General features: G+C 37.8%; 1 protein-coding gene across 3 annotated transcripts in view; it reads left to right on the top strand.

Moving 5' to 3' along the window:
* The window catches only part of ROBO1 (roundabout guidance receptor 1), a 707,409-nt gene that overhangs the window by 169,398 nt on the left and 510,149 nt on the right, over positions 1–27,862 (top strand). The window contains exon 1 of one of the 3 annotated variants that reach the window (XM_064643092.1): positions 25,940–26,107. The exons of 1 other annotated variant lie outside the window; for it this stretch is intronic. Coding sequence is in view for 1 of the 2 variants with exons in the window: in XM_064643074.1 (XP_064499144.1) it covers positions 26,226–26,334 (109 nt within the window). In the remaining variant the exon portion in view is untranslated. Of the gene's footprint in view, positions 1–25,939; positions 26,108–26,193; positions 26,335–27,862 lie in introns of those variants that run through there. One more of the 3 variants, XM_064643074.1, reaches the window with a different exon arrangement.

Raw genomic sequence — 27,862 nt, 5'->3', positions numbered from 1 at the left:
AGCCTAGAATATGAAATAGAGGACAATTTTATTATTTCAGATAAAGCTGTGAAAGTAAACATGTATTTGCATTAATCTGTATACCAAGGCTCATTAGCTTTCTAATTTTGCTTGAGTCTGTGAATGAAGTTGAGTTGTTGCTTCATAAAGAAAAAAATAAACTCTTAGATATTTATCGTAAGCATTAAATAGTCCAGAAAACTTTCTTACTGCCATTTTGTGTAAAAAAGGTCCATCCTTTAAGGGCATTTAAGGAAAGGAACTTAGAGAAACAATATGCTTGACATGGTTATGGAGAAAATAAAACGTGAAAACGGTATTCAGGTACAAAGTTTTCAACCTAAGCCTCAGGTCAGATAATTGTTAACTACTTATTGATCTTCCAAGAAAGGATTTTAAGAGAGAGCAGACTACATGAGCTAAGAGTCCTAGTTAAGTGCAAAGATCTTGTTAAGGTGATGCATTCTTGGTGCAGTAACTAACACATACTTTCAGGTGGAAACCATAAAACATGTGTAACAAAATGCTAAGCTATACTATTTTACTTGTGCATTTCACTAACCTGATAAAGTTGTGAAAGTTCCTTTTCTCATCTTTTTTAAATTGAAGGCAATATATCTGTATTGCCTGAGATAACTGGGCTTGAACCATTTCAGCTCCTGCTCCCCCTAAAAGCAGAACTCAGGTGTAAGCCAGTGCCTACCCTATAAATGAATTTTGTTGCTGAGAGAGGCAGAATGTGAACAAATATATGAAGGGTGAAGATAGTCCAGGGGTTTGGGCTGCAGTACAGACTAGAGTCCCGGGGTAACATGGTGTTACAGATACAATTCTGCCTTACTTCTTTTCCTTTCCATGAAGGAGAGGAAGAAAACTGGACTTTTGCACCAGGGAAACACGTAACGCATTAAAGCCAAAGGCTCATTCTGAAAGCCAGATTCAAACACTCTGCGCAGGCAGAGACCTCAACAGCTGCGTCCTTCTTGGTGTGTCCTTCTTGGGGGGTTCCCTCTGTGTGAACACACAGCAGCAGCAACGGCTTTCACTTTTTTGGGAACTACCGCTGGCTTTAGTTGAGTTGCGGAGGGGGGAAAGAAGAAAAAGCTCGCCCGAGAGAGCTGGGAGGTGGCTGTGCCCCTCCTGCTTGCCCTGCAACTGCTGCACAAACTGCCGTGCCATGCCCCTGTTTGCCCACTCCCGTTCCACAAATTGCCGTGCCCCGTCCCTGTTTGCCCGATCCTGCTTCCCAAATTGCCATGACCCGTCCCGGCGCTCCGGGCTGGAGCAGGGAATGGGTCAAAACCCGGACTGGATTTTTCTGGAGCACGGAATGGGAAAAAACACGGACTGGATTTCCAAAAAAAAAAAAAAGAAGGATTGGACTTGATGATCTCAGAGGTCCTTTCCAACCCGGCTGATTCTATGATTCTATGATACTATGATATTATTGAAGAAAAATACAGGTTTTTTAAAAAAAAAAAACAGACCTGATTTAGATCTGATAAACCAGTTGCTCTGCAGGAATGGTCTTTGAGGAATGACCTCTTAATGGTCATGGATAGGGTCTATACAACTTCTACCGGTAATACGTTTTTGATGATTTTGTAAGAAAATAGCTTGAGACAGTTCTTTACGTTTTATGCACTGGAAGTGATTCCTATTGCTAGATATTGCAGCTGACAAGGGGGCAGAATCCAGCCCATTGACAAGAGATTTAAACAGCTGCTGGGAGCACCAGTGACCTGGAGCGCCGCGAACAAGAGTGGGCAAACAGGGGCATGGCAGGGCACTTTGTGCAGCACTTCGCCCAGGCAGGGCAAGCAGGAGGGGCACAGCCACCTCCCAGCTCTCTCAGGTGAGCTTTTTTTTTCTTTTTCACTCCCACAACTCAACTAAAGCCAGCAATGGTTCCCAAAAAAGTGAAAGCCGTTGCCGCTGCTGTGTGTTCACACAGACGGAACCCCCCAAGAAGGACACTAAGAAGGACGCAGCTGTTGAGGTTCCTGCAGTAGCAAGAACTGAGCAGGACATTGGAATAAAACAATTTAGCATTTGGCTGAAGATCCAGCAATATTCACTTGAGCATCACTCCAGACTCATCTTGGAACGACAGTCCTGGCTGGCGTAGCCATTCATATTCCCAGAGATCAGTGTGGGCTTCAGAGGTCTCTTTACACCTTTGCAACCAGCTGGCTGAAGAAACTGAGCTCGTCTGATAGAGCAAGAGGTACCAGGAGAAGCTACAGAGCACAGAAGGGGACTAACAGTGGGAATAGAGGAGAAGAGTATTAAACGGATCTTTAAGAAATGAACGTCAGGCTTTATATTTTTACCCAATTAAACACATAAATTATAATCAGTAAATACAAAAGATGCATTTACTGCTGGAATGTACTGCTGGGATCCACCATTTGTGGATTTTTTTCCCCCCAGGACCCGTGTGAATGGGTATTTATTAATTCTTTCTTACAAGAAAACTGACAGTTCTTTTCTTACAAAAGAACTTGCAGTGAATGAGGAGGATTATGAACTAATTTCATATATCTTAGTGTACAGTAAAAATTAAGAAACATAGTTTAACAGACTTCCCCTTGCCTTACATAATGGTAGTCTTTCAGTTCGGGATCTGAAATATATCTTATTACTTCTCTCCTAATTTTGTGTTTCCTTTTCTCTCCATTGCTGAAATGAACACTGAAAGACTGATTGTCCATCTAAATGCATGTATAGAAAAATAAAAACTGCATTACTTGGTTTTTCTTTGCTCAAAGAAGTAAAAGCAAAATGCACGTTTTACATGCTCATCCTATGGTTTCGTAGATGAGGCAGAGTTGAGAAAACTTCATGTTTTGCAGCTTCCTACTCAATTTAATTAATCTTTCACACCACTATGAGTAAAGTAATGCATAATCCAATAGGATTTCATTTGTAATTTATCATCAATTATTGTCCTTCATTGTAGTGTTAAATAATACCAACCTCATTCAATGTGTGAAATGAATCCCATTGATTCCTTTGTCTTCATAATTGAAAGGGACAGTCCCATCAGTTTCAATAGGGGTTATTTGTCCTCTAACACATCAAACAAGATTTAAAGCTTAAATATCGAAAAAAATATTAAAAAAAAAAAAATCCATGCCAAAACACAAATAAACCCAAAGGTAAAATTTATAAGGTCAGTGAAATAATAATATTAGGTTCAGCTGTGCAAGCATCCAGGAGACAAATAGCATATTAGCAGCTGGTACAGGATTTCCTTGCAAAAATTGCAATAAAAGAAATGACGGTAACTTAAAATCAGTGTTAATATAGAGAAGTATGACAATACACATTGCAGGCCAGTGTACCTTTCTGAAAAATGTACTTTCATAACTGTGGTATCAGTAGCTGTGCCAGTCACACCCGTGTCACGCTCTGATTTAGGTCCCCGGGAATGCTGCGGCAGCAGAAGCCTCACTTTTCAATCGTGTTATTTTTGGCTTAGGAAGAGAACCTGCTTTTTAAGCAAGCAATCCAAGCCATAGATAAAAATCACTCCTCCCTAAATTAGTATTGGAATTGCCAAAGGAGCTTACAAATATGAGGCAACACATCAGCTGGTCAGGGAAGTTAACTTTTTATGCTGGAATAGGTATGAAAGTAGTGTACTAATATCAGGACCTCTGCAGATGTTCAAGAGCCATAGAAGACTGTAAATATATGAGCAACTATTTCTTTTATATTCAGAGGCTTGGGTTGTAGGGAATCAGCCTCATTGCTGACTGCCTATGCCATGAAAAGCTGCCATACTCACCATGTGGCCTCTACAGCTATTTTGTGATGTTCTGGCTCTTTTGCAGGTAGGGAACACTAGGAATAGGATAATTTACTGCAGATAACATCTCTCCTGCAATACAGTACAGCATTTTTTCCTGTTGAATCTGACATAGGCTGACCAACGGAAAGGAAATGCTTATAGATCAATTTAAGAATTCATTTGGACAAATTACTAGATACTCTTTTATTCTATGAAATACCATCTTGTGAAATGTAATGCCAGTGGGATTACCCAAGATTTAAAAACAAAAACCCTGATCAAAACCACACACCTTTTTCCATGAGCAAAGATTTACAAGGAAGTCTTTGTTATTCTGGTAGGCATTATTTATTTCCTCTTCCCACTAGGATAAAAAAATAGAAAGTTAAATATGCAACCAGAATATGTTTTTAAGGGGTAAAATTATACCTTTGACTGACATTGTGAGGTATTTATAACATTGGGAAGTAGTATTTCAAGGTTTTCTGCGACCTGCTTTGAAGACTGTAGCTCCTTTTTTCTTTTAATATTTCTTATGTAGTGATGACAGTACAGCAAACTGTCAGTCACAACCAGCTCATGCACATCCTGCTGTCAGTGTGAGCGTGGAGCACTGTGGAGATCTAATGGAGCAAGGGAACGGAAATCAGAAGGCAAAGTCATCCCTGTGTGACTTTGAAAAGTCACTTAGCCTTTTTAAACAGGAGCTGTCACAAGTGGACTCAACTGAACTCATTCTCCTTTCTTGTGTCCAGGAAAATATCTCCGAGTGTTAATCAACACTTCCACCTCTTGCACTTTTGTTTCAAGCCTTGAAATTCCCACCAGCTCCTAGCTCACACTAATAACATCAGAATTTTAAAGCTTTTTTATTCTTCTGATTTTAAAGAAGAGCTTTCAGCTCTCTTGTAGGGAGTAAGCTTCCAGAGGAATGTTTAAAAACTTCAAGAGTATGCATTTTAATGTCATAATCAGGAAATCAGAAAACAAATTAGAACACAAAATCTGAACTGTACTTGTTTGTTATTTGGGAGGTCTTGTTATTTAGTGTTATATTTTTGTAGACTAATTATAGTGAGTTATATTTATTTTGACTGACAAGTAAACATGTAATACAAAAATTGTGGAATTATTTATTAAGAAGCATAGAAAGACCTTGGCTTCTGCATGTCATAAAATAATTTTTATAACTTGGAAGTCCCTGAAAAGAAAAACCGAATTCTATTATGCCACTTAAATGAGAATAAGCTTAAAAGAGGTTAATTGCACAGTGCTGACTCCAGGCCATCTATCATCATGTTGACATAACATTTTCTTCACTGGTGGGAACAATGATAGGGCGTACCAGCAATGTCATAAATTGACAAAATAGTCGCTTTTTCATGTAGATGTATGCACTTGCAAAAATAATGCCTTGGGATTCCCAAGTTGTGACAATGTAGAAGGTTGTGATTAGAAAAAAGGGTGAGAAAGGACTTGAAATGTTCAAGTATATTTCATTAACATGAAATGCAGGAAAAATTGTATTTAATAACTGCCTTTTAAAATTATTTGTAATTAGTAAGGCATTTTGGCAGGTGCATTTTCCTTTTCATCTTTGAAATTTTACCTTAATTTTTTTGACAGATTGGTCTCAGAATGATTACAAAAGAAAAGGCAAAGCACCTAGGTCATCTGATCTTCAATTAATTCCATTAATTTCCTGGAAGAGTGAAAAAGATTGATGTTCAATATTACACAGTACCTGATTCAACAGAATTATTTTTAAACCTGGGAGTAGAACATCAAGGCATATTTATTTTGCATGAGGTACAACACTCTAAAATAAAAGTATTATCAGGTCATATGTTAGTGTGTACAGTAAGGTGAGAAATCAAATCCAACTCCGTGACATGCCTTTAGCATCTGAGAATTTAGTACAAGTGAGAGACATTTATCCTCTAATTATGCAACTAAATGTGATCCAAAAAAAGAAAAGTGAATTTTTCTACGAGGAAAAGTTCTTCACTGTTGAGGAAATCTTCTGATGTGCTTTAACTTCAGTCACTCTGTGTTTGTAGACTCATTTCATTGCTGTAGTGGTGGGAGGGATGGAGAGAATGTTTATCCCAAATTGTGGGTAACCAGCATAATTTGGACTCCACAATTGCAAGTGCAAAATAAATGGCATGGAAGAAAACCATAATCATGCTGAAGCCAAATCATGGCTCAGCTCTCTCTGAGTGTCAGTTGCCTCTTTTTCCACATCCTTGGGAAGTACAAAGAAGGCAAGGACATGATCAGGGGGCCACCCCATCCATGTTCCATTCCTGATGTGCAGTTCTACTCAGTGAATGCAAACCAACAGACCCTTCTGATTTACACCGAAATAGCTGCAGATATTTATCACAGAGGAAGGCACATTCTCATTGAAGCATATTCTTAAGACATTTGGAGCTTTTTAATTTAAACCCAAAGCACCGATGTGACATCCCCAGTTGGAAATCTGCTATAAGCAGAAGGTCCCAGAAAGCTGTGGTGGTTTAAGTTTACCTTGATTTCAGTGTGACACCTTGCCTAACATGGGATTCATAGCAGTGAAATGCTCAGGTGCCGAAGCCAGGAGTATTTATGGGATTAATTTTGTATTGCAGAAAAATGGTGCAGTTTGTCAGAGGCAAATCATTAGTAGAGCTGTCTTCAAAAGGAAACTGTGATTCAACTCTGTTTTCTGTTGAAGGCAGCATCAAAAATCCCTGCTGCTTTTGGCAAATCAGTTAAATCTACATTGAGTGCCTCTGAAAATCCTATTTTAGATGCTTTAGCCACAACTTAGCACTTCTGTTCAAACTCACCATCGCCAGCACCTTGTGTTCCAACTCCATTTGCAAGAGTGTTGTGTTAAACACTGTATCTTAATTTTATGCATGTGGGTTATTTGTGTGTGTGATGCTGTATCGTTTTGTCTTTTTAATCCTCCTGCTCTCTGCCAGAGGAATGAGCAGACTCCAGTTTTTCACCACCATGTCCTCATAAATTCTTTGTGAAAGTAGCATTATGGTGTAACGCTGAGAGCTCTCTCAGCCTCTAAGATCTCTTTTAAGTTGTCATCCTGTGGATATGGGAGATTGGATCTTCTAAAAGGAACAGCCAATGCAGGCTGAAAAACTTACCCTTTCCAATTATTTTCTTCATTAACCACAAACACTTTTCTCTCCACCACAATATTCAAACCCCAGCTCCACTTCTGTTTTTCTAAAGTATTACTTTTCTCAACTCATTTACTTCATACCATTCATCAATCCATTCCCTCTATTACCTTGCAAACCCCGTAAGAATCAAGCTCACCCAGAAAAAAATGAATAGCATCTGTTGGGAGGTATTACTTGTCACTAGGGGGGGGGAAATCCCAAACTGCTAACAATTCCTTATGCTGTGATTTTTTTTGGCTTACGATACAGGGAAACACTTTTAGGAAACACTAGCTGTGGGCAGATATTTGGATGATAAACTAGGGATTGAAAGTAAGCTAACTAAAAAACACCAAGACACTTCAAATTTGTGTCTAATAGTAAAAGAGAAGCATGCAGCTATAGGTAAGTAGCAGTTTTGTTTTCAGTTCTGAATTCCTCCTAGACCTCCTTTAAATATTTTTGCCCCCTAGAAAATTGTTTCAAAAAATGAAAAGGTAATGTGTTTGTGCAAACATACATTGCCTTGAAGATTTGTGCCAAATGTGTACATTTGCTTGGAACTCCTGATTTTTTTTTTTCAGTGTTCTTTTACATGCTCCTCATCAAGGCACAGAAACAATACTAAGCAAAAATAATACATATTCCAAGACACAGCTGAAGTTTGGACATTATATGCCTAAAAATATGTTGTGAATGTAAGGAATTAATAAAACAAAAATTTTTTAAAAAGAACATTTGTTTAATAACTCTTATAAACAGTACCAGTTTACACAAAATTAAACAAAATTTAAATGGGAAAAATCATTAGGCAAAACCACACACACAGGCAGGCAGCCATAGAAGAGATGAGATGCAAATGTTAAACAAAGGTGCATCTCTGCCAGTCTCTAAAACCATCCCAACAGCAGTAACAAAATCCTAGCTGAAGGTCTGCTGCTTGTTCTTTTTTCATTTACTAGGCATTGCTGAAAAGGGATTATGAATTCTGACCACAAATTTCAACATGCTTTTCTATTTTTCCTCTACCTCCCTGTGACACATTTTTTTTATCAGTACTGGAACATATTCTAGTGAGCTTGAAGTACCTGACAGCTAACAGGCAGGTTGAATAAATTGTTGCTGTGTGCCTGGGGGTCTACATTTCCCTGACTCCTTCTTTTTTCTTTTTTCCCTGTCCTCATTCCTCTCCTCCTCTCATTTCCCTGTCCTGTCAGCTGTTACAGAATTCCATCTTTAATGCATCATGTGCAATGTGTGCAAGACTCTGCATGGGCAGGGTCATCTTTGTAATCAGATTTTACTCTTCTAGCAGCACACATCACAATAGCAACAATGATATTTTAAGATTCTTAGGAAGGGATTTTACAGGCACAAAATTTGGAGGTCTTGTGCTGCCTAATACTGCATTCTTTTAGTATCACATTCACTTTAGGGTATGTGACATTCGTAAACCAGGCGGTTGTGTCTTGGCTTTGTTCTGGGTTGTCCCTTTGATCACATAATGCTTTAAGAAGTCTATTTGCCAGCAAAGAGGAGTTGCCTCTCTGACCTTAAAGAAGAATATTGTCCCTTCTCACTGCAGTAATGGCTTCTTTTTCCTACATGCCCAGAAGAATGGAGCTTAAGAACTGTATTCGTAGTGGATTATACTGTCAGGCAGTAGCTCTCTGCTTCATAAGTTATAGTTTTCTCCTTTATTTTCTCTTTGAGTGAATATAATGTTGAGTTTGGGTTTGTCTTTGCTGTGGCATGATATATTCAAAACTGACAAAGGTGTGGATATGGTCATTAGAAGAATTTTCAGTTTATTCCTAATTAACACATCAGGACCTTTCAGAATTTGCATGATGGGTCATGTATCTGTTATTAACTCTCTGGCAAAGATTTGGATTCTTAATTACTGAGAGTTTCTACCCTTTCTGTTGAGATGGAGAAAGGGAAAAGTGAGAGAGAGGGTGTCCACGGCACTGAATTTTTTTAAAGGTCAGAAGCCTTTTGTGAAGCATGGGTAAGTGCAGAAACTCAGAAGCTGGGCATAAACTTTTTGTCTGTACTGTCACTTGTTTGCTTTGACAGCCCAAAATCTGTGCAAGCAGCTTATGAATGTTTAAGTGGGAGTATCTGGTCCTGATCTCCTTTCAGGCTCCATATACCCAGTCTGGGGGAAGGAGAACTCCCTCAGAGGTGTCAGGGAACTGTCATTCCTCCTCCACAGGTTCCTGATCCCCAAATGCACGTTTGGGCGTGGGGGTGGTAGGACAGGCAGAGCTCAGCCCTGAATTTGGCCGATGGAAGTGCCTGACTGAAGCTGAGGAACCAAAAGGAGCTGTGGAATACCCCCTGTGTAGACTTAAAAACAAAAGACATGACAGTCATATGGCAAAGCAGTTACTCCCCTCATCTTTCTGTCCTCATGAAGCTGGATAAGCTGCACATCAGGCAGCTCCAGACCTGCTCTCAGTGCACCTTCCTTCTGAGACACTGGGCTGTGCACTGTGACATCTGTGAGTTCAGTTTAGGTGTCAGCCCGAAGAGATGGATGAAGAGGATGGGAAATAAACTGATAAGCTTCCCTGTGGTAACTCATCTTCTCTTCTGCTTGCTGTGGACGGATATTAACTAGTTCACCACGTCCCTGAGCTATATGTTGTAATGTAATTTCTGGAGAGCACAAAGATTAATTTCAGTGCTAGTTCCATTTCATAATGAACTCTTAGAAAATACAATTTTGACATTCCTGACTTCTGTGATGTATCAATTCAAAACCTCATTTTTCTTGCCTGAATTTATTGTATGTACTAATCGGAAGAGACATCTTTTATCAACGCTGCTTTTATCACTTTACCATTGTCTTTGCCATTTTATCTTCTGTATTCTGTAAGTTACATTGAAAACAGAAATTTTCTTCCATAAGATAATTATATAGTATATTTTCAACACTTTTATTTCCTTTTTTGTACGTTAAATCTGTTGTACAGTAGGTACTTTGTGAGGTCTAAGATTTTTTTCAGGTCTGACAGTATCGATCCACCTGAAGTTTCTACTTATAATCCACTGAGGACTATCTGTGGGCAGATGTATGTGCTTATCCTCTATCTTGTTTCTGGAGAAATATTCTAATTATTTACTACAGGACATACACTAAAATTATTAGTAAGGGGTATTTTTATTTACGTATCTGCAAGTTTTACTGTAAGAATTAGTCCACTTAAGTCTTGCATCTTGGTAGTTTCATGGATAAGGGTTAAATTTTAAAATTCTTAATGAAAGAGAACTTAAACATCAAAGGCAATATTTAATATAATCGTAATAGGAATGTGTTTTGTTAGTATATTGTTTGTTGCAAACCTCACTAAATAAGAATTAGCACTTATTTAGGAACAATGAAGACTGTAGCACATTCTCCTGTATTAAATTAGTTGGAGGAGGAGGAGGATATCAGTAACAAGAACCATGAGTGAGGTTTCTACTGGAAAAATTCATTTAGAAAAAACTAGCAAATCAGATTGAAGTGTGAGTAAATAATATTGCTTTGACAAATCTATTGGTAAACAACGACATCAGATGCATTATTGTAAATTAGTTCAATATTAAATTGTCTGTAATTGTAGGTGGAACATATAGAAAATTTCTGGGGGGTGATGTAGTGAAATGTGCCTGACAATTATATACAGAAAACTGCATGTCATTTCCTTAGCATGCACACTGATGAGGAAAAAGTATTATAGGACTGTCTGACAATGTAAGAGAAAACTACTTCACCACATTTATTAATCTTTTTAAAATTTTGCAGCTGTCTGTGATTCTTATAGAGTACAGAAAATGAATTAATCTAGCAAGTACTTAATTATTAACCATTGTTATAAATGTCATTGCACAAGTTTTAACTGCTTGAGTTCCCTCTTTGGATTTTTCTAAAATGATTAGATATTACATTAATCTCTAGCAGTCTTTAGTAAAAGAAAAGAGGAACAATCTAAAACTTTAAAATATATTACATTCTTATTTTTGTACAGGCCTAAGGTTTGTCACAGCAAGTTTATGGTGTGTTTTCTTGAGGGAAGACTTGTTATACATTAGGTTTTTATATTAATGCTCCAACATTAGCTGGGATTTTAATTGTATGCATATTTTCCAGAATTTATAATTTCTGAGCAGAGCAGAACTGTGCTTTTCTTCTCCCCTAGTCATGTTATTTAAAGGTCTTTTTGAGACACACTTCTTTTCCTCAGAGTCTTTGGCAAAATTCTGCATGAGACAATGGAAAAACTTCCATTGACCTCCTCATGGTTAAATTATCTCTAAGGGTGAAGTATTCTTAAAGGATATATTTGAGACTGCCAGCTACAGGATTAGTTCATATGTGTGGAGCTTCTCAGCTTAGGACCATCTGGATTGTAGATCCTCTGCTTTCAAAATGTTTGTCTAATATGTTTTAAACAAGAGAAGATTAGTTGGAGCTAAACAGAATTTCATTCAAAAGAAAAATAACTTCAGCCTGGTTCCATAGCATCCAAAGTTTGATGCATCTTATTTTGGATTATTATCTTTGAAGTTCAAGGTTTATTATTACTGTATAACTCTCAAATTTCCTTAATTTAGAGATAATGAGAGAGAGAGTGAGGAAAAAGAATTTAGAATAGGATCCATATTTAAGATGGCTGGATTGATTTTGATATTGAATGAGGTAGAAACAAAGTACTCTACATGAGCGTTTTGTGATACTTAAATCCTACTGCCTTATTTAAAAAAAAAAAGTATTGGAGTTTTATTTTGTGCCTGAGAGCCATAAGATATCCTTAAATCTCCACTGCAGATCTGTGACATCTGGTTTTGGTTTTGTGTTTATGGGGAGAGGAGCAGCCCCATGGCTAATTGAAGACTTGCTGCTCTGTTTGGATGATCCAAACTCCACTGTGTGGCTGGGGGAAAAAATGGATATAATTAGTCCAAAGTGATATTATTCACCATATATGGCATTCCAATAAAATTAAAACTGGAGAGTTGCGTTGTAGAGCATAAACTGCTATTAATTAGTGTTAGCTGCAGTAACCTTGTTATGCATACTGAGAATTAGAGCCTAATACTAATGAAAAGCTTTGGCAGTTTTACAATTCCTAGATGGTAATTGTCCTTCTTCGTAGTTAAGCTAAGATTGCAAAATCAGGAATAAAAATCAATTCAATGTATTGCATTTAATTTTTTTTAATAACAAATAAGCAAGGTCTCAGCAATGAAATCTTTACTAGACTTTTGTTGAAACTATTGGACTGTCATTTTGTACAACATACAGTTGAGTTTTTTAAAGGCTATAATAAATTTAATGTAGTCTTATTCCTATCTAGTGAATACACTATACCTGTGCATTCTGCTTTATTTGTCAGGACCCATGACAAGGCAGTTATGTTATAGTTTAAGTAAATAATATTGCTTTTGAAAGTTTCTTGGTAAACAAAGCTACAAACATTAAAGTCTTGTAAATTACTTCAATTTTTTCATCTTTAGTTATTAACTGTGATAATTATAGCCATATAGGCTGCTTCAGAAACAAGTTCTGATGTAGAATGTTTAGCAAAATTTGACTTGAGAGAATTCCTATAAAAAAGAGAACTAGACAATAAATTTTTGCTTATGCATTTCAGCCAAATTAAATGCAAAAAAATAAACAGGTTTTGAGCAGTTATTTCAATTCAGGTATTTCAATTGTGAAGAGAAAAGTTTCTTTTAGCTTTAATGTTTTTTAACCTTTTGTAAATTAAAAAGAGGTGTTCAGACAGCAGTGGCAAACAGTGCAACTGATCTTACTGGAGTGGAGATCACTGTATTATGAGAGGAACTTGTTTTAGAAAGCCATTATATTTTAAGTTTCTTGGCTCTCAAACCTCACATTTTCTGTCTTTTTTTTTGCCAAAGACCATTTGGAATAGCTTATCAGCTTCACAGCTTGAGCAAAGTTCCTGATAAAAATCTGACCAAAAATAAATCTTTTTTTTCCTGCTGTTCTTTTCTTTTCCTTGTTGATTTTCATTTTGATTTAGAGTATTAAAACTTTTTTTCATTCTTCATTAATCCTTCTTACCACTTTACTTTTCAAATGCTGCCTTATGATTTTCCTCTCTACAGTTCTCTTCTGTGTGCTCAAAGAAGTAGCATGTTCTCATGCTCCTCTTTTTTTAAGAGCATTTGGAGGAATTCTTAAGATTCAAGAAGAATAAAAGAAAATATGGATGTTCTGCTGCCAGAACCAGAAATCTTGCATGGAGTGCTATTTCAAGAGTAAAAAGTAGGAGGTTGGTTTTTTAGGAACCATCTGCTGGCACTGAAACACAGAATAAAAGATTTGGCTCCTGAAGCTATTCATATGTACTCTAGAAAATTTAAAAACCATTACCTTTCCCTTTCAAGAATGGTGAAAAATTCTAAAAACTACTGGAAAATGTTGGCTATTTCCAGGTTCATATGTTCTTATTTGACAAATTGTACCATTTGGCTAAGCATAAATTAGACTTTTATTCTAATGAGTCATGGTTTACCAATAAAAAGTGAAATATGTTCTACAGTTGTAAAATGCTGATGCAGAGCTTCACAAGTTAGTTCAAGGCCAAATATTTATTCATCAACATACAGTGGTTCAAGTTCAAAAGCACAGGCTTCTATCCCAGAATAAATTTTATCCAATCAATCAATACTTTAGCAAATACTAATTAATCAATTGTTCTGTATTGCACAAGAAAAAAATGTTCCCGTGTGCCAAAGGAATTTTTATAGGTCTGGTGAATCTTCACCTTTGGAATTTGAACTTCCAGACCCAAGTCAGTATTTGATAGCAGAGGGTTTAGGAACTATGCCCGAAGCCTTTCACATCTCTGCATTGTAGTTTGAAAAAATATTTCATGGTAAGTAGGAATAATAATCTTCATAATGTCTACAATCACCTGTCATAGCCTTCATTTCATTTTGGATCCAAATGTTCTTAGATTTGTTTATTATGTAGATCAAATGCAAATGAAAATTGCTATTTCTTCGTGTTAAGATTCTGTGGTTTAAAATTAATGTGGCCATATTGGTGCCATTTAAAATTACTGGTATTTGGATTAGCAACAGTTGATACAGTGACATCTACAGTCTAAATTTTATTAAACAAAACATTAACAAGTGTTTTAAAAATCAGTTCTCAAAATTGATTGCTTTCTAGACTTTCTTGGGAATTAACTTTCAAAAGCCAATATGATGAGTTTGAGTTAGTCACAAAATAAAGTTCAGACATCTCCCTGTAGCTGCAAATTTATTAGACCTGTTTCATTACTCTGTTAAGTACTTTGGTTATAACTCCTGTTGATTTCCAGAAAAAGTGAGTTCCATCTTCCTACTTCTTTCAGTTGTTGTTTGGGGTTTTTTTTACCCTCTTTTTCTTTTATACCATTTTCTAAACTGTGACATAGCAAGTTGCAGTTCCTAATTTCTGATCTATGCTGGATTGTATTACATAAAGGCATGGTAAGCATGGTAGTACATGAAGCATTTGCATACGTCTCAGAATCATGAATTTAAAATATATCTAATTCAAACCAAATCAAGCAGCAATGTGGATTACAAATACAAAGTTGCTCTAGGGATTTCTGTGTTTACACTGCACAGTTTTGCTGTGTGCTGGCTCTTTAGATTCAGTAAATGGGCCTCACAGAGTGCAACTGCCAACATATGTTGTAAGCAGAGAATTATGTCATGTGGTGTTAAGGCTAATAGACTAAATTCCAGATAAATGTTAATGGATCTACAGGTGGCCTTGCAGTGCCTGTTACAAAGTGTAGCAGTTGGTTAGAGGGGTAGCTATCACCTTACAAAACAAGGTGTTAGGCATTTGCTTCATCTTGTTCTCCATATCTATTTCCTTGCTGTAAACAACTGATAAGTACAAATCCAAATATATATTGCATATATATATATGTAAGGAAATACATACATCCAAGAAAAAGGCTCGAACTGCTCCAAAGAGAGGAAAAGAGCAAAATGTTAATCCCTACAAAGTTAGAGCGAAGGGGATGAATTTATTAATTCAGTTGAGGACAAATCTTTCCGTATAAAGATCCTCCAAATGTGTAAGTCTGATAAACCAATCAACTTTATGCTAAATGAAGAAATTATTTAGACAAAATTGAATTGGCATAGCTGAAGTTATGCCACATGACTTTCCCAAGCTGGGAAAGCACATGTGTGCTATGTGAAGTGTAGAAGACGGAGAGGAGAAGAAAAGGGAAAAAAGATGGGGGAATAAAAGCAAGGGTGAGCGAAGGGAAAAGCTTTGTCTTGTTCTTAAAAGGTTTTTCTCTCCCCTCTTTCCTTCTTTCCAGATGTCATACTGTTATATGTGGGATTGAAATCCGCCCTGAGGTTTGCAAACCAAATGCGTTTCATTTCTGTGGAGCTTGTTTACATCAGAGTTGACCGTGGATTTTCTTTGACTGATTTTTTTCTTTTTTTAACTCAAATTAATGAAGTCCCACTGCATAGCAAAAGCTAATGGTAGGTCTCGGAATATGGTGGGAGAAAAAAGAAAACACAACACTTTCAGAGACAGTGGTTCCCTCCAAAACCAATGCAAATGGTAGAGATGTACAGTGAGGCTGAGATTCATTTGTGCAGTGGACATTGAGTGTGCATAAAATCCAAAAAAAACATCTCAAGCCAGCCCTCTGGCCTCGTATTATTGGAGCCAAATTGCAGCAATCTGCAGTGGAGAGAAAGAAACTCGAAGTGGGAGTCAGCCAGGAACGCTTTCACCTACTTCCAGGGCCCCACAAAAAGTGATATTCAGGCTGTTTCCAGTGTGAGCTTCCATCACACCATCCCTGCCACCGTGTCAGGCAGGAGCCTGTGCAGGTGCACACCCTGCCCAAGGGCTGCCACTCACACTTGGCACTTACTCACCTCTTTCGTGGCACTCTTGGTCTTCATTTTTGCTAGTGTCAAGTCTTCAGTTTGGGAAGACAGGAATACTTTCTTTGGGAGGCACAGGCAGACTGTCACACTGCAGACTTCTACAGGCTTCATTTTCTACAGACTACAGTTTTAGTCTGCAGTGCAAACGCACAATATGCAAACCCAGTAGATTTTAGAGGTTAATTTTTGCTCTCTGCAAAAACCTTCCGTGTTATACCACAGCACAAGCAAATATACTTGGATTATGTGATAATCCTTAATCGTAATATAGTTTTTATACTTAAAAAATTAGCCTTTTATCTGAAAATCTAACAGTATTTCTGTGACTGCTAGTATTTTAAAAATCTGGTTAAAATGCAAAAAAAAAAAAAAAGTAGTTTTTTTAAATCACTGTTTTACAAGCTTTATAAAATTGAAACTATTGTCTTAACTGGCCTGCCTGAGAAAGTCATGTTAACAGCTTTCATCTTTAAAATATCTCCAAATGCACCTAGAATAGCTGTCAACAGAGCAGAGATCTGTGAAATGTTTCAGACAACTGGTCCACATGTAAGTGAGAAGTGAATATGTTAACTTAGCTAACATAGAAAATCAAACAATTGAGGAAAAAAAAAGAAAGAGAAGGAGGATAATACACTAGATTTACTAATTAGAGAAAAAAATAGATTTTCAGTGAGAAGCAACACCTGCAGTCGCTGAAACCATTTTATAGCATTCAGGTTGCATTCATTGCAATAAACAGGGATTTATACTGATAATTCTGAAAGGTGATGATCATCACTCTCATCTTATGAGAAAGTAAGATAATCAGTCTCTCCTCTACCTTTAATACAGTTGAAGGTCTTTTCATTTTATTTTGATTATTATTACTTATTTTTGCGTTATGCAGAACATTTTGTGTTATACAGAACATCCATCTTATCTGTAGGAAAAAAAAAAACAAACCCACTGGCAAATTATATTACTGTAGCTCTGCCTCTCAAAAATTAATCTTTTCTATAGCATAATTTAGCTATGTTTCATCCTGGTACTGGTGATGAGAATTTGGTTATTAGAGTCACAGTTTTTGTTAAAACCACATCTTACATTTAAATATACAATTTTTTATTCCCATAAAAAACTTCTACCAGTAATTGAAAGGTGCATTTGCATTTTATGGGCACTTCAGTTTTTTCAAAGGAAAATGGATCAGGATTAGATGTCTCCAAGTTGTGATTTTATAATCTTTAAAACAGCTACTTGGATGTTTCCAGTGGTTTCCTTTTTATTTCACATGTGCATTTTCAATGATTTCCCAGAAGAATGCTTCTCTTTATGACAGATAAAAATAATAACAGCAACCCACATCTTAAGCAAACCTTATGGTACCATACAAAAAAATTCAATATTGGAAGCAATTACTAAGTACTATGAGGAAAGTATTGATTTTATTACTGAAGTTATTAATTTCAAGTAGCTCATATACTTAGGAATGTTTGTTTTCCTGTGTCTTAGTTATTATGATATCGTTCCAAACATCAATATTTTATACTAATGATTTTCTAGATTAGAAAGTGTGGAACTCATTAAAAACACATACCTTTGTTATTGGGCTGATTTCCATTAACACATCTGTGTATGGTAGGACAACATGAAACACAAAATGAAATGCTGCCCTGAATCAGCTAAGAAAGTATCTTTTAGTTAGAAATATAAACAAAAATCAGGCACAGTGGCCTGTGCCCCTAGCTTTACTGTATCCCAACCCACAGAAAAATGTGTTCAATATATTTGTGTTTTATTTCACTCGAATACAGAGTTTGCATGACTTTTTAGACAGTAATTTTAGCCCCGTGCTATTTATGACAGATCAGCTAATGGTGAAACACTTTTTTCTATACATCTATTAAAGATACAATATTTTTAATTCCATCAGCCCAGGGCTTAAATTAGAATTTAAGGTAAATGTTTTCATTTAGCTTATTGATTCTGTTCCAATTTAGGAGATTACCCCGTGGCTTTAATTCACCCAAAGAATCTCACTGGGGAGATTTTCAAAGGCACAAAAAAAAAGTCCACTAGACCACTAACTTCCATTGACTTCTGAAGATTGTATTACTGCCTTCTCTCTGGATACATGGAAAACCCAGTTCCCATTGTTCTCTTAATAGGAAAGAGCATCCATCTTTCTCGAGTAGGCTTTGAAAATGTTGATCAAAGCAGAGGAGGCCAGATGCTCACAGTTTGCTATAGCTCTGCTATATTAAGGTCAGTGAATTATTTGCACCATTTGGGACACAAGCCATGTCATTGCAAGAATTATTATAATTTACTTAGTCTCCTAATAACAAAATTCAACACTGAAGAATTAAGTTTTCCCTGACAACACGGAAAACCAAAAAAGTTTAAAAAATCAATTCATTAACACCAATGCAATTGCCTGTTAAAGTTGTCCTTCATTTGGGATTCTTTTTTTTATTAGACTAGGAGACATTGACCTTCATTCTTTTTCTGAAGATCAGTGTGGAAGCACTGCAGAGGAAATGCCCTCACATGCTTGGATAAAGATACTCTAATGCTTTTACTGCATTGCAATTTAGGTTTGAATAGTGTTGGCAGATGCAGAAAAAGTGTAACCAGACTCTTATACCTGCTTTTACACATTTCGTCAAATTTCTTCTCTGCCTATCTGCCAAAATAGTTCCCCATGCTTCTGGCTCCACTCACTCTAGATAAAGTAGCTGATACTATATTCCAGCATCGTGCCCCATTCAGCAAGAATGTGTAGAAAGCAATTTCTTTTCTTAAATGAACAGAATGAATACCGGGATATCTCCACCTTCTGGGATAAATTTTGCAGAGTTTTTTTGTGCTTGGTAGGCTGGCTCCAGTTTTTAGCTTTTTGAGCTGAGCTGTAGCACAGGACCAGTGTACAGGTTGTATTGCATGTTTGTCTCATATTAACTACTCAAAATCAGCAGCTGAGATAATACCACCCTTGCCTTGGTTTGTCACCATCAGTTATCCACTCATCTGAGCACAGTTCTCAGCTCAACTATCTTTGCCTTGCATCTCTTCCTTTCACCAGGAGTTGGTTAATTGGAGATACAGGAGATGAGGAATGATAACTGGAGGGTACACTGGAAAAAGAAAAGAGTGGTACACTGAGATGGAGAATGAAGAAGTCAGAGCTTGCTAGAAAGGAAAATAAGGTTTCAGTAAAGAGCTGTTAGCAGAAAGGGAACAAGTTTTAAAAGCATAGATAAGAAGAAAAAATGCAACAAGCTTTGTCTTTGACCTCGCAATCATAAAACGTCCCGGCCTTCTCCAAAGGCTTTCTTGCAGCCAACTAGCATTATATTTAAAATGTGTGAAAAAAAAGTAAATATAGAAATGCAAATTAGGCCTGACAGATTAGCCTAACAGCCATTTTTTTGAAAAGCAGAAGGCTGACAACAGTATAGCAGTTTATTTTGAGAGCTGAGTAGGATGGCATATTTTTACATTAAACAATATTCACTTTAGTTTTCTTGTGTTTATTTTTGTCTGAACATACCCTTACAATTCTCCACCACTCAGTAAACAGTTCTACATTTGCCTGAATTAATAGGATAAATATTGCCAGTTTGTTAGAACAGATAATGATAGATGACTCGAATACATTAAATGTGTTTGGGACATATTTAATCCATAAGTTTGATGTTACCAGCGCCAACATTATCTTATAAAATTTTACTATCAACATGATCTGGGAAGCGTCCTTGTGGTAATCTCATACGGCTCCTCATTTATGCTAACATAAAACACTCGCTATGTTGAAATATCAGCTCATGTAGAACTGTGAAGAACTGCTAGCTGTACAGTCACACAGGAAAATGCTAAATAATCATTAGAAGAAGGCATTCTCTGGCTGCTGGTTTGGGGTCACAGCAGTAAGAGACAGAGTGCCTTTAAAGGACTGAAGTGCCATGGTATGGGGGTCCTGAGAGCTCTTGAGATGCACTCAGGCTTTTTGCTGATTTAGTGCCAAAGCTAAGGAGGCATGTTGAGATGTGATGCTTTTATGAAAGCTTTAATGATTTCTTTACTAATGGTGTTTTGGGATTCAGAGTGTGCTGGTACTTTTTACCTTTAAGGAAGAAGTAGTTTTGTATTGTATAGAAGCAATTTGTGGCTGTAGAAGGAGAAGGTACAGGAAGGAACTGGACTTACTAGCCTGTGGTAGCATCAGCATCACTCAGACACCCTGGGGTCAGCTGGAGTTGGAGTGTCCTGCTCTTCTGGTCCTTAGCTATTTGGCCATTTTATTTTGGGGGTTTGTTTCACTTTTTTTTTCCAATAGTGGCTGTAGGTGCATAAACTCTCCTGGGATGCCATGGTATGAAGGACAAGATAGCCACCAGCTATTGAGACTACTTCTTAAATAACAGCCTTTAGGATACATTCTCTTATGGAGCCAGTTACAATTTCTGACATGTCTAGGTTGCTTACGAAGGATGATTTTTTTGCCCAAATGCAAGTTTGGAGGTATCTCATAGGAACTCACTTTGCATTCTTAACAACAAGACCAAAAAATCTTCTTTATTATGTGTTCCTGGATCAGATTGTCTTTCATTTGCTTCCAGATGGACTTAGAGTGTCTTCTGCAAACAAAGAAAAAAATATGTGTTATGAGATAAGAAAAAGGTAAAGTCTTAATTCTTGCTTTTCTCATACTATGTAGGCCAGCAATGGGGAATTTCTTGTAAAAGATATAATAGTTGCTGACTTAGCTTTACAGACTTTGTCTAATTCTTAGTCTTCTGCAGCCAGATGGAAAAAATAAGTCCAGTAAAATTCTTTGATCTCTGTAAGTGTTTTGAAGTCTCTTTGAAAAAAAAAATATCTGTGTTGCCTTGAGGGCATGAGAATAGATGGTAAACTGATAAGGTGCATGGGTAAGCAAAACGTATTTTTTCTCTCAAAAAGCAGATCATCTCTTATCCAATTTTCATTAGAAGGAACTTTACTTCTTATTAATTTTATATAATTAATGAGTGTGTAAAAATATACTATAAGGGTGTTCACCCAAACATAACTTTATTCAAGATTTAATAATATGTATCAGAACTGCTTTTTAATTGTGCAAATCTTCCTCTCCTTTTGTGTCTGTGAGTTTATTAGCAGAAGCATGTATAAATAGATGCCTGTACATACACTTAAAGATTTGTATGTATGCCTTTTTATGAAGAACACTTTTCCCCTACCACCAAAAACTTAAAAGGTGCTAGCAAAATGTATAATGTTGTGGTTGAGAATTTAAAGGCTTGAAAGCGAGGAAATTAAGAAACAAACATATGCCCTCATAGAAGAAATGACTTTTAAGACACAGTTGTGCTGGACCATGAAGTCTTTAGGGGAGAGGTAATGTCAATTTATATGATTATACGGTGCTGAGTGCACTGTTGGTGTTCTGTAAGTAAACAGAAAAAATAACAGGTATGTTAACAGAATGGTGAATTTGGCATATTTTTTAAATTTTATGCATTTGGATGATTAAAAAAAAAGTACTAAGGCAACAGTAAAATTTTGTACACTCCATGAGCTGCAGAAAGTCTCAGGGTCTTTTGTTCAGTTGATGTATTAATTAGTTCTGTATTACAAGCAAAACAAAAAACCCTGCCAAGCTGATCTGGGAACTCGACCCTTTCCCCAAGCTTGCAGGGGTAAAATGGTGTGGAGGTCTGGTCCCCACACACGCTGCTGAATTATGTGTGTGTGCCCTTCACTTCACAGAATTACAGTGTTTTCATGGCAAACACTGCTGCATCTGAGTTGATCTCCCTGGAGTTTTTAGAGTCGTAGGGGTTGCAAAATGAAACTTAGCTAATGTTTAGCTTTAATGAGTTCTGTAACTGTTGTCCTGTCATGCCTCAAAGTCTCTGCATGGCTGCTCACAGGGGCTCCATGATAGTCACCAGATTTAGTCTTTCTTCTAAAATGGGAAACCGTTGCAGAAACATGTCAAAGGTAATGTCAGAACTGTATGTGGCAGCTGTTTAAGTATAGATGTACTGCAGAAATAGAGACCTGATTTGCTTTGCAAACTTGATAAAGATGCCTTAAATTCAAGGACCCTAAAGGACACCTTATTACCCTCCACAATAAGAGGGAGAGGGAGCAATAGATGCCCTTAGTCATGGGCTGACCCAGTCCTAGCATGACTTTCAGGAGAGGATGACTCATAAGCCCATGCTATGGTGCCCAGCCAAGCTCTGCCTTGTCAGTCTGTCCTCCTTCAGCACTAAAGCAGCACTTTGTGACTTCTGTGGTGAAAAAGCTTTCCCAAGTTATCAATTTCCAACAGTCAGTGGCAGGTTTTTCAGAAGTGACAGAGATGCCCCTGTGTAAGGAATTGGCTTTGAGGAGTGGAGAAGGCCTTCTGTGCACAAAAGGGCTGTGGCTTTCATCATGTCTTTGTGAATGGATGCAGAAGAAAGTTGTTTCACACCCTCTGTGGAAGCCTGTGCCAAGATGCTGTAGAGACCTCTGCTACCATTTAGAAGAAGGTGAAGGTGAAGTCCGTAATGAAGGGAGAGAGAACTCTAGAAAAAAAGTCCTACTTTTTATGAATAAAAAGCTCTGTGGAAGATTCTCGATTCAAGGAAAGAACTGTGCAGCAAATTGCCAGTGACTTTTATCTATAGTGCAGTAAACCAGAATTTAAAGGGCTGAGTCATAATGAAAGACAAGGAGAAAAGAAATTAAATACATCTGAAGATTTGAGAGAATGATGTATATTAAAGCTAGATAGAACTAGCATAACACAGGCCATAAATTCATTTTGTAATTTTATCTTCCAGTGCTTAACTTCTGACTGAGCTGTAACATATAAGTCAGGAAGGCATCCAGTCTTAGATAAGGGGTCCACTGCATTTCTGAGTTGTCCACCTAGTTAATTCCAGAATTAATTATCTTGCTTTTGAGTAAGCTTTCAAATTGCTGAGGAACTCTCGTGAGCAGAAATTATACAGCAGAAACTGAAACTAGTTAAATGAGCTATAAAACACTGAATCACGTAGGAGCAGACCGCCTTTTACTGGGCTTCACACCTCTGAGTGCTTAATCTGTTTGGTTTTACTTGCTATTACTCCAGTGGGGAAGGTGGTGGACTGGCATTGCTTTGATGGCAGTAATTGCCCACTGTCCTGCCAACCAGCAACACTGTGCATGAGGCACTCTGTTAGATAGAGAAATATAAAAATGTTTTTGGTTATGAGTTTTTCCTGTCTGACTGCATCTTTTTGTGTGAATGAAAAATAGTCGCTCACGGGATGCTGCTTTGGGCATCCCTTCCCACCCATCAGGAATATGGCACAGCTTTTCTGGAGGCAACAGCTCCTTCTCCTGTGACGAGACAAATGGATGTGACTTGTGCAAAATGCCCGTGCAGGGGTCTGTGTCCATAAAAGTCCCCTTCCATCAATCTTGTGAGATGAAAAGCCATCTGGCCTACAGTTCTGAAGCTTTCCCTTAACTCTGTGTAACATTGCCTGTTAGACAAAACAACTGTGGGGCTTGAGAGCTCAGCCGTGGGCTGGAGAAATACCAGTCTGAGGCACCAGTTTACTTTTGCACGGCACAAGGCTCAGCGAGGTTTGGATCTGGGACCAAATAAAGGATAACAAGCATTAACTACCAGGCAGGGCTTTCTTCTATGAGGCAGCTCAAATTTTTAGCTCAGATTAACTTTTTTCATTCCGGAATTCCACACTTTGGTTTGTGTGGGGGGTTTTTTTTTCCTTGAAAATCTTTCTCTTCTGTCCTTCAAACAGTGCACAGCCGACTGCAAGATCACAAAGCCTTTTGGTTTTGGGTGCTCAAAATTGCAGCTGTCATTTGAAAAGTCAATTTTTCTGCATTCAGAGTAAACTATACCATTCCACATTACTGCTTGTGTGCTCCTAAAGGACCGCCTTGTACTGACTGAGGGTTTTTTTTCCTCTGCTGTATTTTGGTGCAGTGAACAATTTGGTACATTCAGGTGTCTTACATAACCAGTAACATGATGAGTCATCTTTAGAGAGTGCTTATTGACACGCTTCCCTTGCATGAGTTCAGATGGCAAAGGATGTGCAGTTAGGAAGTGCTTTAAAAAAGGACAATCTGAACCCTTTAACCATTTCTTTTCGTGCTGTATGTTACCATAGGAGTTATTTTTGCTATGGCCTAACAGCATGAGTAGGAGTGATGCTCCGTTGTTCTTCACCCCATGGATGTGACTCCTGATGGATAAAATGATCACAAAGAAACCAAAGCTTTACATCAAGAATTTCCACTGAGACAAGGACGTGGAGACTCTCTCCCTGCCCAGACACGGTGCTGGGTGACCCCTGGTCATCTGCACAGGGGAAACAGCCATGCAGGGGCTTCTGGGCTCAGAGCAAAACTGGAGGCTGCTTGTAATGTGTTAAACATGTGGGTGATTTGGCAGGTTCTTTATATCCTCTGCTGCAAATACCTTGCTTTTTGTACTGAGCACAGTAAACTCAACTGGAAGTAAGAGCACATCTCCCTTCCTAATGTCTCCAACTGGTCCAAATGAAGAAACTGAGTGCTCCTTTTAAAGGTTTCGTAGATAACCACTTTAATAACCATTGAAACTTTCTGATACGGTATCTCTATGGTCATCTGAGGTCTGCCAGCTCTAGGTGAAAAAATTCCTCCTGGCCTTTTTTGGGAAGTTTCCATCACTGGCCATGAGAATGTCTAGAAAGGAGTGGTTTCAGCTGGTCACACTCTGAATGGTTGTTGTGGAGTATTTCAATAGCAATAATCCTTTTGAGCTCATAAACAGCAGTGGCTGTGAACACTGTAAATTAATCATTGTGTTATTAAGACTGAAATAACTTACTTTCTCTCTCCTTTCTTGGTAATTGAAATTGTATCTAGAAATTTTTTCCAGTACTTTATTAAAAAAAACCCTTAATGCTGTAACTCATTCACATCCATAGCATCTATTCAACAGATATCATGCAATGTATGAGGCAGGTCAGCTTGGAGAATGCTATTTCATTGCTATTCTATTAAGAAAATAAGTTTTACTGTTGTGTAAGTAACAATTTTTAAGTATTCCTGAGACAGATGATGCTAAAGAACTAGATACTTTGCAGTTGCTTGTATTAAATATAAATGTAGACTTCGTGCAGACTAAAGCCTTCTGTCACCATGAGTGAAAAGCCCTCTGGTCTTATTATAGTGATTTTCAGCTCTCAGGATGAAGCTTTTCTGGGTCTTCACAAGTCGTGTGGAATGATTTCATAATTCTGGTGAAAGGGTTAGCAGATAATTTGTGTTCCAGTTTTTCCTTGCAACCGTTTCGATCGCCGCGGGGAAGTTTGTGATCTGGCTCCCTGGTACGGACAGATGCAGGGTTAAATCTCTGCCAACAGCACTGCTGGCTGTGCTGCAAGCACTGGAGTCTGCTTGCACTGGGCTCTGGGTTCCCAGAGGCTGGTGGGCTGCAGGGGGAAGGTTTGTGGAGTAGCACAGATTCTATACAAAATTTCTCAGAGCTCCTCTCACTGTCAGTGAACTGTTCCATTTATGCAGCATCTGCTGACAGAAACCTGTGTGGGAGGTGGTATTGTTTGTGTTATTTTCCCTAGAAATAGAAGGCACTTATGCTGAATAAGAGACAGAGTTACTGAACAGCTTAAAGAAAAAAAAAAGTTTCTTTTTAAAGTGTTTCTTTCTCGTCTTGGATACATTATATTTTTGCCTTTGCGTCCCCTCTGTGGGTAGGGGGGAAGCTTGACAAACTGGGTTTTTTGTGGCCATTGATAAATGTAATGAGATTTGAGTGTCAACATGAAAACGTTCCGTGTCATCAGCTCTGTGAAACTGCAGTGAAATATGGAAGTGAGGGAGAAAAAACTCCTCCGTTTTCAGCTTGGCTGTGTCCCCTGCTAGGGTGCTGTGGGGAATGTTGATATAAACACTGGGAAGGGCTGAGAGGTGGCAGAGGCAGGTGAGGAGCCAGTGGCTTCTGAGGGACCACAGAAAGCTGCCACTGCATCTCCTCATGCGTCTGAGTGCCAGAGGCTCCTTGCTAGGGGAAGCCTTTACAACTCTTCTGTCTTTGCATTCCCTGGATGAAGGAAATAGGCGATGCAATGGAAATTCTGAATAAACATTTCTAGTAGGAATAATGTTTTACATCTCCCTCTGCCTCTGCTGAGTAAGTGCTGTTAGCTCCAATTATTCATTACTAAGGAAAGTCATCTAATTCATCTCTATCAGTACTCCAGGTAGAGGTGATTTTTTTTTTTTTTTTTTTTCATTTTTTGTTACCTGGCATGGCTGTGCTGTCACTGCTGCTGCTGCTTGGGCTAGTAGACATAACTGCTGCCGTGGACATCGCGCCTAGAATAAAAGCGGGGTCAAGGTGGAGAGGTGAAAAGAATCGTGAGTAACCCAGGCTTTTCCTTCTCTTCTTCTCAGCTCTCTATTTGAAGAAATGTGTTAGGCCTCGTTTCTCTGTGTAATTCTTCCTCTCTGTGAGGTTGTTCTTTAATCATAGCCTTAAGGCCATATAATTTAAGTATTTAAATATGCATGTAGAAAGCACGGGGCCACACCTTCAGTGCGCTCCACACATCTGCAGTACAGTCCTGTCTCACCGCAAGCTCTCGGAACTGCCTGTGCTGATTAACTCCTCTCTTTCCAGGAAGTTGTGAGATGTCCAGGCTGTACCTTTCCTATTTCCAGTCTGAACATTTTGCATGCTGTTTCGAATGTTGGCTTTGATAAAGGCAGCAAATCTCGCAGGTCTGCTCTTAGTGTGAAGGAACCTTGTAACCCCAGTGATTACACTGGGTAATTTTATGGATATAAATGGGTAACTGCAGTTTAAATTCTACAGATTTAGAAAGGGGGATGTAGTGTAGCATTGCAGCTTGTGCAGGGTTTATCAACGCTGTACTTAAAAAGAGAAAAGAACATTTACTTGTTAGAAAAGGAAAGTAGATGAGTCATCATAATATTTGGGAGTGAGACTTCCTACTGCATGTACAGCTGCTTGACTGAAATAACCAGATGATTATTTTCATTTAAAGGGCAACTCAGTTCTCACTGACATTATCTTTTATTCCTGTCCAGCTATTTGTAAATAAACATGCCTGTGATGGGCAATATAGTATTATGTATTATCATTATGTCTGTAAATCTTTGCAGTGGTTTTGAGTTTTGTTGTTTTGGTTTTGGTTTTGATGTTTTTTTTGGTAGAAATACTTATATTGCCAAAAAAAAAAAAATATTGAAAGTGGAATTAAGGTTTTCTGTTTAATTCAACTAAATGTGGTGTGCTTGCTTGGAAAACATATGTGATGGAAACCCCTAAAATAACCAGAACTTGGAGGGATGGCTGTTGGTATCTTTGGGGTAGGTATTATCTTGAAAGTTCTCTTATCTGGAAGCTGATCTGCAGCTTGAGAAATATTTGTATTTCCTGAAATATGAACATACTTATCAATAAATCTGCCACTTCACTCAGTCCCCAGATCAGAAGCATCAAGGAAAGAGGTGCTGAACTAAGTGGAACTGAGAACTGCCTCGTCCACCCACAAGTAATTTACACCTAAAAAATACACTGCCCAAAGTAGTAGGCCACTAATGTGTACATAAGTGATGTACAAAAATAACAACCTGTGGCCTATAATTATGTGAACATTATGTCTAAAAGAGCCCTTTATTCTAATGGCTGTGGAAACTGAGGCACAACTGAAGTTTGTTAATTGAAGTCTTTCCACAGTATGTTTCTTGCACAGTAGTATTCTAAAAGAAGTACCTGTTTATATTTTATGAAAAAAATGCCATTTCCTGGAGTAAAAATCCTGTATATGGTCTTTTGATTAATCAACTCTCAGGTGTTTGGAAGTTTGTGATTCTGAGTATCTAGTCTGATTTTTTTTTTCCTATGAAGAATTGAAACAGA

This window comes from Pseudopipra pipra, chromosome 2 (assembly GCF_036250125.1).
Source record: "Pseudopipra pipra isolate bDixPip1 chromosome 2, bDixPip1.hap1, whole genome shotgun sequence".
Taxonomy (NCBI): domain Eukaryota; kingdom Metazoa; phylum Chordata; class Aves; order Passeriformes; family Pipridae; genus Pseudopipra; species Pseudopipra pipra.
The sequence above is the reverse complement of the archived record's forward strand: the minus strand, read 5'-3'. Positions and strand labels throughout refer to the sequence as shown.